Source organism: Oncorhynchus nerka, linkage group LG27 (assembly GCF_034236695.1).
Source record: "Oncorhynchus nerka isolate Pitt River linkage group LG27, Oner_Uvic_2.0, whole genome shotgun sequence".
Taxonomy (NCBI): domain Eukaryota; kingdom Metazoa; phylum Chordata; class Actinopteri; order Salmoniformes; family Salmonidae; genus Oncorhynchus; species Oncorhynchus nerka.
Window position 1 is genome coordinate 61,420,921 of NC_088422.1, and position 14,336 is coordinate 61,435,256.

General features: G+C 46.2%; 1 protein-coding gene across 4 annotated transcripts in view; it reads left to right on the top strand.

Annotated features, from left to right (window-relative positions):
* LOC115134086 (protein MTSS 2-like) overlaps positions 1–14,336 on the top strand; it is a 91,578-nt gene that overhangs the window by 65,983 nt on the left and 11,259 nt on the right. For all 4 annotated transcript variants that reach the window (XM_065011864.1, XM_065011865.1, XM_065011866.1 and 1 more), the window contains exons 4-9: positions 3,026–3,110; positions 6,679–6,770; positions 7,027–7,101; positions 8,856–9,013; positions 9,318–9,425; positions 13,064–13,161. In XM_065011864.1, the coding sequence (XP_064867936.1) occupies positions 3,026–3,110; positions 6,679–6,770; positions 7,027–7,101; positions 8,856–9,013; positions 9,318–9,425; positions 13,064–13,161 (616 nt within the window). The remainder of the gene's footprint in view (positions 1–3,025; positions 3,111–6,678; positions 6,771–7,026; positions 7,102–8,855; positions 9,014–9,317; positions 9,426–13,063; positions 13,162–14,336) is intronic.

Below are 14,336 nucleotides of genomic sequence, written 5' to 3' on the forward strand. Positions count from 1 at the left end.
GGGTAGGGTGCAAGAGATGGAGGGAACACTAATGACTGATCACTCCATTCCTGTCTGTCATTCTCCGTGTTACCTTCTCTGTCACCCCGCTCTATCGCTCTTTCCCTTTACCTGTGCCTCCCTCTTTCTCCCACTCCCTCTCACATCCACCCAATGCACCCGCTTCTTGCTCTCTCTTTCTCTCCCTCCCCCTTTCTCTCTATCATATCAACCTGTTCCCTCACCATGGTGTTGGTGACTAAATGTCATGGGAAAAATCAATATGTGCTGGCTTCCCGTGGGTTCCTTGTGGGAGGGGAGTGTTGCAGGGAGGAGGGTTACAGGCAGGGAAGCTAACAGTAAACACAGACTGGCTGTGCTGTGCTGTGCTGTCCTGTGCTGGGGCAGGAGCAGATGGGGACGACAGCAGACTACACAGAGGAGAGGAGCTCCTTTCAGGATTAGGTCACTGGCTGTCTCTCTATGATGGGATGACCTATAGCTGAACAGGGTATAGTGACTGAGCTACAGGCTGCCCATACTTTACAAATACAGTGTGTGGGAGGGGGGGGGGGGGCACTTAAATCCTCACAGACTGTCAGATTAAACTTGCTTAATTTTACTCCCGTTCTTCACCCTTCTAAGACAAGCATGCACAGACATAGGTGCACACACAAATAGCTACACACATAGCTAGACATACGCTGGCCTAATTTGTTGCCCAGATGTGAGCCTGGAGTTTTTTCTCCCTCCTCATCTTGTTGTTGATCTCTTGCGGATGTTGTTACGAGAGAGAGAGAGGAAGTTAATAAGAATATAAAACAGGAAGGGAATATATTAAAAGGAGCGAACACACACACACACGCTGTTACACTCTCTCCCCAGCAGTCAGCTCATTAGAATGTGTGAGGAGATCCCTCTCAGCACTGCCTCTCTCTCTCTCTCTCTCTCTCTCTCTCTCTCTCTCTCCTGTCTCTCTTTCTTTCTCTCTCCCTTTCTCTCACTCTTTCACTGCATCTCACTTGCTCCCCTCTCTCATTTTGCCACTATGTATGCATCTCTCTCCCCCAGTCTCTTTCTCTCTCTCCTGCACTCTCTTTCTCTCTCCCCCAGACTCTTTCTCTCTCTCCTGCACTCTCTCAATTTTCAATTTCAAGGTACTTTATTGGCATGACATTAGACATTATTTCAAAGTGAGGTTAGAAAAGGCCCCCTCTCATTCCGTATGTGTGTGTGCGTGCTGTGTGTTGGGGTGTGTGGGGGGGAGGGAGTGTTGCCCTGGGCTGGATTAATGAATGGTTGCTGGGTAATTATGAATACAGCTTCTCTGTATCTTAACAGTGTGTTTTCACACTGGCCTTTTAGTCTCTCTCTCTCTCTCTCTCTCTCTCTCTCTCTCTCTCTGTCTCTGTCTCTTTCTCTGTGTTACTGTGCAGTAGTCAATGACTTGACTGTAGGCATCCAAGTGAAGGATGGGCCAGCAATACAGAAGGCTGACTGTCACAAATGAACAAGTACCCCCCTTCTCATTTAACACTCTCTGTGTGTAATCAATGTGTATACATTTATATACGAGGAGCCCGTCTCTCCCACCAGTCCTATAGGTATGACTTCACCAAGATTAGGCCAAGGTCAAAGGAGCCCCAGATCTCTCATTATGAAATGTGTCAGGTTGATGGCTGTAACGGTGGGGATGGGGTGGCCCCGGGGCCAGGGGGCTGGATGCTCGAATTGGATCCTCCTGTCTCTCAGCTCAGGTCACACTCACACACGGTGTCAATGAGCCACTGGGAGACAGGAAGTAGTAATATGACGATATTAGGTTCAGGTGAAGGAGCTGGCTTTCTCTGCACTTATCTGAGGTGGAAGGTTCTGCTTGTCCAACAGGAGTAATCAGATGTAGTTGGGGTAATACCTCTCCCTAATCCTCCCACTCGGGCACGGGTAGGGTTAGGGGTGTAGTCCGAGCCACCCCCAGGTAGAGAGAGAGAGGGGTGTGGATAGGGTGGTGTATAAGCCCCTTGTGTCGTGTCCAGCAATCTGGATTCAGGGCTCTAGAGTCCCCAATCTTTAGTTACCAGTCAGCAGAGTGGAAAGTAGCTAGGCTCAGGAGAAGGAGGCTGGTTGTAAATCCTCTATATCGCCCCCTGTTGATCCTCCCTGTTAAACCCCTAATACCCTGTCTGTCTTTGTCTCTCTCCCATTCTGATCATGACAGGGTCATACCTCTGAGATTAAACCTTGATGTAAGAGGTTATCAGGCTAAGAGACTGTGTGCTTTAGATACTCGAACTCCAGATGTGTCTCTTCCTACTCGCATGTTAACATAATATCGATCCTGTTGCCTAGTCACTTTACCCTTACTATATGTACATAGCTATCTCAATTACCTCGCACCCCTGCACATCGACTCGGTTCTGCTATTCCCTGTATATAGCCAAGTTATTTTTACTCATTATTTATATATATATATATATATATATATTGTTTAGCTTTAACTCTGCGTTGTTGGAAAAGGACCCGTAAGTAAGCATGTTAGTCTAGTTGTTTAGGAAGCATGTGACAAATAACAGTTTGGTCCATAACATACTCTCAGAGGCTCTTTGTAAGCCAGTAACACCACTGGTGTAAAACTGTAGTGTTGCTCGGCTCACCTTTGGAAGCAAGTGAAGTGGCACACTCAGATTCACGGGTCAGCTTCTTCCCAAGGGAACTTTCTCGGCTATAAATAGCCTGATGTTTATCAGAGCTACAGGTTACTCACTCAGTCTCACGCACACCCTACACATACTGTACACTACACTACACACACACACACTCCGTAGGCCTCTAAAAAGGCTCTCCTTAATATCTTTATTTGGACTAGGGCAAGAGTGTGTATATTACCTCCAGGTTGCTGCTGTCTGTTGGAGTGAATATTAAAACAGACCTCAGTGGGCAGTCTGTTTGGTGGTCTGTCTGGCTTGTCGGTCTGCAGTATACATTACGCTGACTGGACGTTTTCCAAATGTTTCCCTAACCACCTCTGTGTTGTGATCTCTTTCAGGCGCCACCAGAGACATTGGATCAGCTCTTACCAGGATGTGCATGCGCCATCGCAGCATCGAGGCCAAACTGCGCCATTTCACCAAGTAAGTCCCGCTCTCTTACGCAGGCATCCTCCTATAGGCCTAGCTCTGTCCCTGCCATCACTCCATTAGTGGGGATTGGTCCCAAGAACTGTCAATCACTGCTCTGTGTAAACCATATCTTTGACGATGGTAGCCAACAGTAATGAGTAGTAGCTGTCATCCCATCCATGTTCCTTGGCTGACCTTCTGATAGTCTGTGGTAAGCTTTGGACAAACTGTGACTGTTGATTTTGTCCAGAGGCTACAACAGTATTGACATGAGAATATGTGGTAGGCTTACATTTACATTTAGGTCATTTAGCAGACACTCTTATCCAGAGAGACTAACAGAGAGACTAACAGGACCAGAGAGACTAACAGGACCAATTAGGGTTGCTCAAGGGCACATCGGTTGGAGTGGTCATCCCCAAAGCCAACACCTCCTTTGGCCGCCTTTCCTTCCAGTTTTCTGCTGCCAGTGACTGGAACGAATTGCAAAAATCACTGAAGGTGGAGACTTACATTTCCCTCACTAACTTTAAACATCAGCTATCTGAGCAGCTAACTGATCGCTGCAGCTGTACATAGTCCATCTGTAAATAGCCCACCCAATCTACCTACCTCATCCCCATATTGTTTTTATTTACTTTGCTGCTCTTTTGCACACCAGTATCACTACTTACACACCATCTGCTCATCTATCACTCCAGTGTTAATCTGCTAAATTGTAATTACTTTGCTACTATGGCCTATTTATTACCATACCTCCTCATGCCATTTGCACACACTGTATATAGACTTTCTTTTTGTTCTCTATTGTGTTATTGACTGTACGCTTGCTTATTCCATGTAACTCTGTGTTGTTGTTTCTGTTGCACTGCTTTGCTTTATCTTGGCCAGGTCGCAGTTGTAAATGAGAACTTGTTCTCAACTAGTTTACCTGGTTAAATAAAGGTGAAATGAAAAAAATAGAAATCGCTAGATTTTTCACCTAGTCGGCTCTGTGATTTGAATCAGCGACCTTTCGGTTACTGGTCCAACACTCTTAACTGCTATGTTACGCCAGGACAGCGGAGTCAATCACCACCTTCCGGAGACACCTGAAACCCCACCTCTTTCAGGAATACCTAGGATAGGATAAAGTAATCCTTCTCACCCCCCCCCCCCCTTAAAAGATTTAGATGCACTATTGTAAAGTGGCTGTTCCACTGGATGTCTTAAGGTGAACGCACCAATTTGTAAGTCGCTCTGGATAAGAGCGTCTGCTAAATGACTTAAATGTAAAATGTAAATGTAAATGTTACCTGCTGCCCAGACTCTCTTCATGCTAGAAGAGTGAATTCACACGTGTCATCCTCCACTGAGTGAGGTACCAGTCATGGGTTTTCCATGTAAGTCTATCCCAGTGTTTGGGTCGGGTCCGTGGTAATGTGGAAATAGCAGGGCAGAATACTTGTGCATGTGGGATTTAGACACAAGATCACCTCAGACGGGTTATTCTACACATTATCTAGACTGGAACCTTCACCCCCTAAAATGTATGATGCCGACAGGAGACGGAGGGAGGAGAAAACCGAATGTGAGGACGAACACGCTCCATTTCCCCCTCCTCCGCTCCACTCCTCCATCTTCTCCCCCTCCCTCCCTCCCCTCTCCCCCGAATCCCAAGCACCTCATTATAGGACATCTGTAGACTATTCTCTCAGACACTTAGGCTAAATGAATGGCACCACCGGCAGCAGCCTACTCTGTTCTAGACCACACAGTAAACCTCAAAGAAAGGAATCCATTCTATTTAGTTTGTAGTCTCTAATGACTTTTCCAAATCAGAGGCTATTACCATGATGATGATAATGATGATGGTGGTGTCTGTGGTGATGAGCATGATGATGACCAAGATGATGATGATAATGATGATGGTAATGATGGTGTCTGTGATGATGATGATGATGGTGGTGTCTTGTTGGGGTGTTTACATTCCTTACAAAGCATTTCTGGGAACAAAAGTTTCCTCACCCTGTGGTGGCACATCAAAACCGATCTCCTAACCCGTTTACATTGCACCACACTATAAACAGGGATGAAGCACACATCAGCTCTGTGCTGTCAGTCTGTGAGTGGTCGCCTTGGGAGGCTGCAGTTTCCACACTCCACCATGGGACTCCCAGCTCGTCCTGTAGTGACGGCGGTGTGCAGATGTGCAACATACCACAAATAGTGAAGTGGGACGAACCACGAAGGAAAATGTATATAACCGCTTTCCCTTTCCAAAGATCTTATATCTTAGAGCTTATATTTTCCATGGTTCGTAAGAAAACATATCATTTTTAGAGTTCATCATGGCAAAGATCCACGTGTTCCATATGATGTATATGCATATGCATATAATAATAATATAATGCATATGATTCCAACTCATCCAGAACGCCGCAGCCCGTCTGGTGTTCAACCTTCCCAAGTTCTCTCACGTCACCCCGCTCCTCCGCTCTCTCCACTGGCTTCCAGTTGAAGCTCGCATCCGCTACAAGACCATGGTGCTTGCCTACGGAGCTGTGAGGGGAACGGCACCTCAGTACCTCCAGGCTCTGATCAGGCCCTACACCCAAACAAGGGCACTGCGTTCATCCACCTCTGGCCTGCTCGCCTCCCTACCACTGAGGAAGTACAGTTCCCGCGCAGCCCAGTCAAAACTGTTCGCTGCTCTGGCCCCCCAATGGTGGAACAAACTCCCTCACGACGCCAGGACAGCGGAGTCAATCACCACCTTCCGGAGACACCTGAAACCCCACCTCTTTCAGGAATACCTAGGATAGGATAAAGTAATCCTTCTCACCCCCCCCCCCCCCCCCTTAAAAGATTTAGATGCACTATTGTAAAGTGGCTGTTCCACTGGATGTCTTAAGGTGAACGCACCAATTTGTAAGTCGCTCTGGATAAGAGCGTCTGCTAAATGACTTAAATGTAAATGTAAATGTAAATGATGTGTACCAGATGAAGCCAAATTGTTACATTTAAATGGAAAAGAAAATCATTGTAGCCTCCCGAGTGACGCAGCGGTCTAAGGCACTGCATCACAGTGCCTGAGGCGTCACTACAGACCTGAGCTCGATCCCTGGCTGTGTCACAACCCGGCCGCGACCGGGAGTCCCATAGGGCGGCGCACAATTTTCCCAGCGTCGTCCGGGTTAGGGAGGGTTTGGCTGGGTGGGGCTTTACTTGGCTCATTGCGCTCTAGCGACTCCTTGTGATGGGCCGGGCGCCTGCAGGCTGACTGCGGTCATCAGTTGAACAGTGTTTCCTCCGACACATTGGTGCAGCTGGCTTCCTTGTTAAGCGGGCGGGTGTAAAGTCGCGCTGTTTGGCGTGTCATGTTTCGAACGACTCATGACTCCGCCCTTCACCTCTCCCGAGCCTGTTTGTCAGTTGCAGCGATGAGACAAGATCGTAATTGGATATCACGAAATTGGGGAGAAAAAGCAGGTTAAGTACAAACATTAATTTTTTTTTTTTTTAAAGTAAATCATTATTATAACCGTTAATTAACACACCCATTGTACCTCGCTCTTTCTCTTTCCCTCTGTCCTCCCAGTGCTCTGATGGAGAGCTTGATCACTCCTCTCCAGGACAGGATTGAGGATTGGAAGAAGACCGCCAACCAGCTGGACAAGGACCATGCCAAAGGTGAACAATAATAATAATGATAACAATGATACATGATAACAAACAATTGTCGTGCCAGAACGCTCACCACACATCGGCGAGCATGGTGGAGAGGTGAGGAGTGATATATGCCAAGTAGGAATGAGGGGGGATGACTAGGTGGCCATGATGAAAACATCATGATGGAGGTGAGACACACACAGGGTACCTCATATCATATTCCCCTCTGTCTCCTGGGCCAATATGGATGACGTTCTGTACCCGCTCTCTCCTCCAGAGTACAAGAGATCTCGCCATGAGATCAAGAAGAAGTCCTCAGACACCATGAAACTGCAAAAGAAGGCCCGGAAAGGTAGGCTGCTCCGCTTCTCTCTCACTCTCTCCGACTGATAGCTAGCATGGCTGAACACTCCTAAACTGCCATCTCCTGCTATCCAGTGCTCTGAAATCACAGCAGGTTTCACATTTTGTTTGGGCTGTATAACTATAGGTTAACCCGGACATTCTCTGTAATGTAACAGTCTCAGCTGTGTCTCCCCTTCAGCATGATTTTACAGTAGTAGTAGTAGTGCTGAAAATGTCAAGGTCAAATCTTCAAGGTGAGATCCTTTGCCAAGGCATTATAGCTGGTTGACGATTACAGTTTGGTCTTTAAAAGGGCCTCAAATCGCCTCAAATCACTCGAGTGAGGGGTGAAATGAGGGAAGCTGCAGTGAGGGAGAACATAGCTCCACTCCCTGTTAGTGAAGACTAAGGTTATAGAGCAACACTCTCCCCTGGTGGTCAGGATGATAATGACAGGCCTTCCCTCATTCGCGATGATGCAGTTCACTCTGATCCAGCAGCCAATAAATACCGTTGTCTATTTAAGGCTATTTCTAGACAGTTGCCAGGCAGATGCAATAACCTAAAATGATCAACTGAGGTGTCTTTCATCTTAAAACCGGTGGAACATTGATGTTTGGGTTGCTTTACCAGGCTGAATTGTTTTTGATTTTGGCAACAGTGATTTTGCTCTAACCGTGCGCACTTTGGCCGTGAACTGAGCTGTGACGGCTTCCTTGTACTAACCCTAACGATGAGCTCAACGATCTCTGCTCTCTCTCCTTTACCTCTGTCACCCCTCTGACCCCCTGTATGTCCCCCAAATCCTCCTCTCAACCCATCTTTGTTGTCCCTTCCTCGTTCTATTTTTCTCTCCCTCCTCTCTCCCTCTCTCTTTCTCGCTCTCTCTCTGTCTGCGGTTGATTTCCCTTCTGTAGAAATCCAGGGTAAGTATGTGGTTCTCGTCCCACAACACTGCTATGCTATGCTACAGATCTTCTTCTTGACATGTATTCTGTCTAGAGGGGTTTTCCCATGCCCCCAAAAAATACAATTGGGAGATAGTGAAAAGCTAAGTGATTTACATCACTGTAATACATTTGGCCTGACTCACTCATCTTCAGCTAGTTAGGCCTAGTAGCTGTAACCTTTAAAAGTCTGTCTACTTTCTGAGGCCTCTGGGAATGCTGTCCTGTGACCTTTGTGACTCCTGCATGACTTGTTGTTCTAAAGCTCTTTCTGCTCACAGCGCTGGTTGCTGTTGACTAAGGTTCCCCTCTATCTTCTCTATCATGGCCGTCTCTGATACTACTCCCTGCTGCATGACTTAACAAGACATTACAAGACAAGACATTTTCCATGATTACTTCTGTAGATGTCAGTCTGTTTAGTGTCTGTATGCATTTATGTTTAGCTCATGTAGATACAGTACCAGTGTAGAGTTTGTAGATCATTCTGTCCTGTGTCCATGGTGTCTGTCATTGGCTTGGGGGACTGAGAAGGGAGGGATGAGAGTGGAGAGATTTATCCCTTCAAGCCCAGACACACCATACAGTTCTAATCATTTCTTTCTCTCCTCCTCTCTCTTTTATGTCACACTTTGGTTTTTCCTTGTGACCTCTCTGTTACCCTCTTCTCCTCCTTTTGTCCTCCCTTATCCCGCTACCTGCATTCTCTCTACATACCCAATCCCCCACTCCCTGAATACTATGCCCCTGCCCTCTGTTTCCCTTTCCCTGCTCCTTGTCCCTGTCCCCTGTGCTCTTCCTCCTGGCTCAACAGGCCGAGGGGACCTGCAGCCCCAGCTGGATAGTGCCATGCATGATGTGAATGACATGTACCTGCTGATGGAGGAGACAGAGAAGCAGGCGGTGCGCAGAGCTCTGGTGGAGGAGAGGGGACGCTTCTGCACCTTCATCGGCTTCCTGCAGCCTGTAGTGGTAAGACGGGGGGGGGCAGGAGCTGTATGGGGAGGGGGAACACCAGGGAGCTGGGGTGAGACATGGGGCCAATCCCTAATCGTCCCTTAAGCCCTACGCTTTATGCACTTGTGGTGATCTGAGAGGATTTGATTGGTATAAGCAATATGGTAAAACTTCCAGTCAATAAGCCACCAGCTAAAATATGTTGACATTGCCCTCTAGTGTTGAGTCAAAGCTGAACAGTTGCAGTCATTCACATAAGGCCAGTGCTATTGCCATATATAATAACACTGACTGAAATGAGTCTCGTTGTTTTGACCAGAATGGAGAGATTGCCATGCTGGGAGAGATCACTCACCTTCAGGCCATTATTGATGACCTCACTGTGCTGACCACTGATCCCCACAAACTGCCCCCCGCCAGCGAGCAGGTACCAACACTCTCTTCTAATATATTTGTATTATTTTTAGCCTAGTATTTTAGTATAATGCTCCATATCTCAGTCCCACCGTCTAGACAGAGGTCATTAGATGCTAGATGGAACAGTGCTTGTGTGATAGAGTGAAATGTGCCATAACAAGAATAGCATCATAATGTGCACCAGCAAGCAATATGCTATTCATTTATCCGAATGTGATAATATGACCAGTGTGCTCTATTGATGTCTGTTTGTTAGATTAGTAATGCGTAGGAGTTCCTATAAGGGAAGCATGCAGTTTACCAGCTCGCTCATTACAACTGAAGCTAATGCTACACGTCCATGTGAATCATTCTCATATTCCCCCCCTTTCAGGCAAAAAAAGCGTAACTGAATTGTTTCCAGCAGCACAGTTACAGTCACCAACTCTCTGGTTAACACGAAAACTGCCTAACCAGCTCTGCTAGGGCGAGTAAAATGGTCATAGGGGTCTCGTTTATGTCTGGAAGTAGCTAGAAAGCTAGCCAATATTAGCTTGGGTGCTTGACTGCTGTTGTAAGGCCAGAACGCTCAAATCAACCCTACTCCTCGGCCCGAACGTCCAGTGTGCGCTCCGAGAGCGAAGCGGTCTGAATTTACACACTGACAATCTGACAACGCTCTGAATTTATGAGTGTCACGTTGTACAGCGCCATATTTTCTGCTCCATCCTAACGGAAACCCAGAGGGTTTTTCGTTTTCATGGAATAGAAACACCATAATATGAATCAAATGAATTAACTTCTTCCGCTAGCGTCCCACCTCGACAACTTCCGGTGAAATTGCAGAGAACCAAATTCAAATGACAGAAATCGTAATATTACACAGTCATGAAAATACAAGTGTCATACATAATTTAAAAGCTAAACTAATCCAGCCACTTTGTCAAATTTCTAAAAGGCTTTACGGCGAAAGCACACCATGCGATTATCTAAGGACAGCGCCCCGCATTACATACATTTTCCAACCAAGCAGAGGTGTCAGGAAAGTCAGAAATAGCGATAAAATAAATCACTTACCTTTGAAGATCTTCATCTGGCAGCAATCACAAGGATCCCAGCTACATAACAAATGGTCCTTTTGTTCGATAAAGTCCTTCTTTATATCCCAAAAAAGTCAGTTTCATTGGCGAGCTTGACTCAGTAATCCACCGGTTTCCCTCGTTCAAAATGCATACAAATGAATACCGTAAATTACCAATAATCTTCTTCCAAACATATCAAACAACATTCCTAATCAATCCTCAGGTACCCTAACATGTAAATAAACTATCAAATGTAAGACGGAGAATACCGGAGACCATTACCGGAGATAAATAAGGAAGTGCACGCCCTCACTGGAAAGCGCAACAAACACTACAGCCAAAATGGGAGCCACTTTGAAAAACGACAAATCCGAGCTCATTTTTCAAAAAACAAGCCTGAAACTCTTTCTAAAGACTGCTGACATCTAGGAACTGCAATCTGGGAGGTCTTCCTTTTATATTCCCATTCCCAGCCATTGGAATAAGTGGGTTTTCACCTGCCATATCAGTTCTGTTATACTCACAGACATTATTTTAACAGTTTTGGAAACTATCTAATACTACCAATTATATGCATATCCTAGCTTCTGGCAGTAAACAGGCAGTTTACTTTGGGCACCTCATTCATCCAAACTTCCGAAATACTGCCCCCTAGCCCGAAGAAGTCAATCAAGTACCAGTCAAAAGTTTGGACACAGCTACTCATTCCAGGATTTGTCTATATTTAGACTATTTTCTACATTGTAGAATAATAGTGAATCAATCCAATTTTAATCAAATGTATTTATAAAGCCCTTCTTACATCAGCTGATGTCACAAAGTGCTGTACAGAAACCCAGCCTAAAACCCCAAACAGCAAGCAATGCAGGTGTAGAAGCACGGTGGCTAGGAAAAACTCCCTTGAAAGGCCAGAACCTAGGAAGAAACCTAGAAAGGAACCAGGTTATGAAGGGTGGCCAGTCCTCTTCTGGCTGTGCCGGGTGGAGATTATAACAGAACATGACCAAGATGTTCAAATGTTCATAGATGACCAGCAGGGTCAAATAATAATAATCACAGTGGTTGTAGAGTGTGCAACAGGTCAGCACCTCAGGAATAAATGTCAGTTGGCTTTTCATAGCCGATTGAGATTATCTCTACCACTCCTGCTGTCTCTAGAGAGTTGAAAACAGCAGGTCTGGGACAGTAGTACGTCCGGTGAACAGGTCAGAGTTCCATAGCCGCAGGCAGAACAGTTGAAACTGGAGCACCAGCATGACCAGGTGGACTGGGGACAGCAATGAGTCATCATGCCAGGTAGTCCTGAGGCATATGTCCTAGGGCTCAGGTCCTCCGAGAGAGAGAAAGAAAGAAAGAAAGAAAGAAAGAAAGAAAGAAAGAAAGAAAGAAAGAAAGAAAGAAAGAAAGAAAGAGGGAATTAGAGAGAGAATACTTCAATTCACACAGGACACCGGATAAGACAGGCGGTATACTCCAGATATAACAGACTGACCCTAGCCCCCGACACAAACTATTGCAGCATAAATACTGGAGGCTGAGACAGGAGAGGTCGGGAGACATTGTGGCCCTGTCCGACGATACCCTCGGACAGGGCCAAGCAGGCAGGATATAACCCCACCTACTCTGCCAAAGCACAGCCCCCACACCACTATAGGGATATCTCCAACCACCAACTTACCATCCTGAGACAAGGCCGAGTATAGCCCACAAAGATCTCCCCCACGGCACAACTCAGGGGGTGCAGCCAACCCGGACAGAAAGATCACGTCAGTGACTCAACCCACTCAAGTGACGCACCCCTCCTAGGGATGGAATGGAAGAGCACCAGTAAGCCAGTGACTCAGCCCCTGTAATAGGGTTTGAGGCAGAGAATCCCAGTGGAGAGAGGGGAACCGGCCAGCCAGAGACAGCAAGAGCGGTTCGTTGATCCAGTGCCTTTCTGTTAACCTTCACACTCCTGGGCCAGACTACACTCAATCATAGGACCTACTGAAGAGATGAGTCTTCGATAAAGACTTAAAGGTTGAGACTGAGTCTGCGACTCTCACATGGATAGGCAGACCATTCCATTAAAATGGAGCTCTATAGGAGAAAGCTCTGCCTCCAGCTGTTTGCTTAGGATTTCTATGGACAATAAGGAGGCCTGCGTCTTGTGACCGTAGCGTACGTGTAGGTATGTACGGCAGGACCAAATCGGAAAGATAGGTAGGAGCAAGCCCATGTAATGCTTTGTAGGTTAGCAGTAAAACCTTGAATCAGCCCTTGTGAAGACATCACAACTATGAAATAACACATATGGATTCAGTTAAGAACTCATTCTTATTTACAAGGACAGCCTACCGTCTCCCACGTGCCTGCAATATGGAAGACTATCAAATGCTTCTCAAAGTTGCCCTCTGGTGGTGAAACTAGCAATAACTTGCATTAACAGAAAGAAAAAAATGGCTGACAAATAGATAAAGTGCCACAGAATGCTGCGTTATCCATCAAGGTGTGCCGCAGTATGACGCAACTTTTAAAGGATGAACCACTGTATAACACTTATATGGTGCCAATTGGATTGACTCTCTCTCTCTCTCTCTCCCAGGTGATCAAAGACCTGAAGGGTTCAGACTACAGCTGGTCCTACCAGACCCCTCCCTCCTCCCCCAGCAGTTCTGGCTCCAGGAAGAGCAGCATGTGCAGGTACGGACCGGAGGGAGACAGGACACATGGACTAGAAATACAGACATTTGTATTGACATGGATTCATTTGATTTGACCAACGAAGGGGGATTCTTTGTTTTTGTTCTGAGCCTAGGTGTGTGGATGACGTGTTGTAGGCTATGCGAGTGTGAACATGCAGTATGTCTGACAATGAAAGTGACAGAGAAAGTGTGTCAGTGAGAGGTGCCGTTCAGATAAGTGTCGTATCTTAGGGGGAAAAAAGGCGCCCCTGCATGTCTGCGCACGTCTGTCTGCTGAGCGTCTGTCTGCTGGTCCATATGTCTGTTACGTCATCTGTCCTCGCAGAGTTTAATCACAAATGGCACCATATGACATGCAACACTCAGAGCACTAAACATTTTTTCCCCCGTATTTTTTCACTTAGTGGTGAAAATTCCAACTTTATTTCAACTTAAAACAGACTTGTTTGATGATAACAAATAGCACATGACATGTATATTACAATGTTGTGGAGTGTTTTTCAAAATAATCCCTGTTTCCATGTGTGATGAAGTAGGACACTTGTTAGGTCTGAAGTGGTGTCCTCTGTTCTGAACAAGTATCTCTCAGGCTTGTCACGGCAGTGCTCTGATGTGGTGACATGGTCTATGAGTCTGTGTGTTTATGTGTGCGTGTCGCTTGTGTCACTGTCTGGGAGGCCATGTCTTTGGGCATGCCAGCTACCCTACCCTGTACCCTGTGTGTCTAATCTACCCATGCTTGGTTCTCACATGTCCTCACACTCTCTTAACTTGTCTTTTCCATGTTTCCTCTTCCTCTCCCTCCCCAACCCTCTACCTCTGACCCCCCTCCACACTCCACATGTCTATCCCCATCCCTGTATGTGTGTGCATGTCTTCTGTATTTGCACGGCCTCTTTCTCTTCCTGTGTGTTTGGCTTCTCTACTCTCTGTGCCTCTTTCCCTCCTATTCTGGTTGGGTTCCCTTATTTCACTGCTGCTGCTCTACTTTCAACTCCAACTTGGAAATGTCCTCATCTTAACCTCTGCCCATCATATAAACTACCTGTCTCTTATATGAACTCTACCCATCATATAAACTACCTGTCTCTTATATGAACTCTACCCATCATATAAACTACCTGTCTCTCTTATATGAACTCTAACCATCATATAAACTACCCGTCTCTCTCA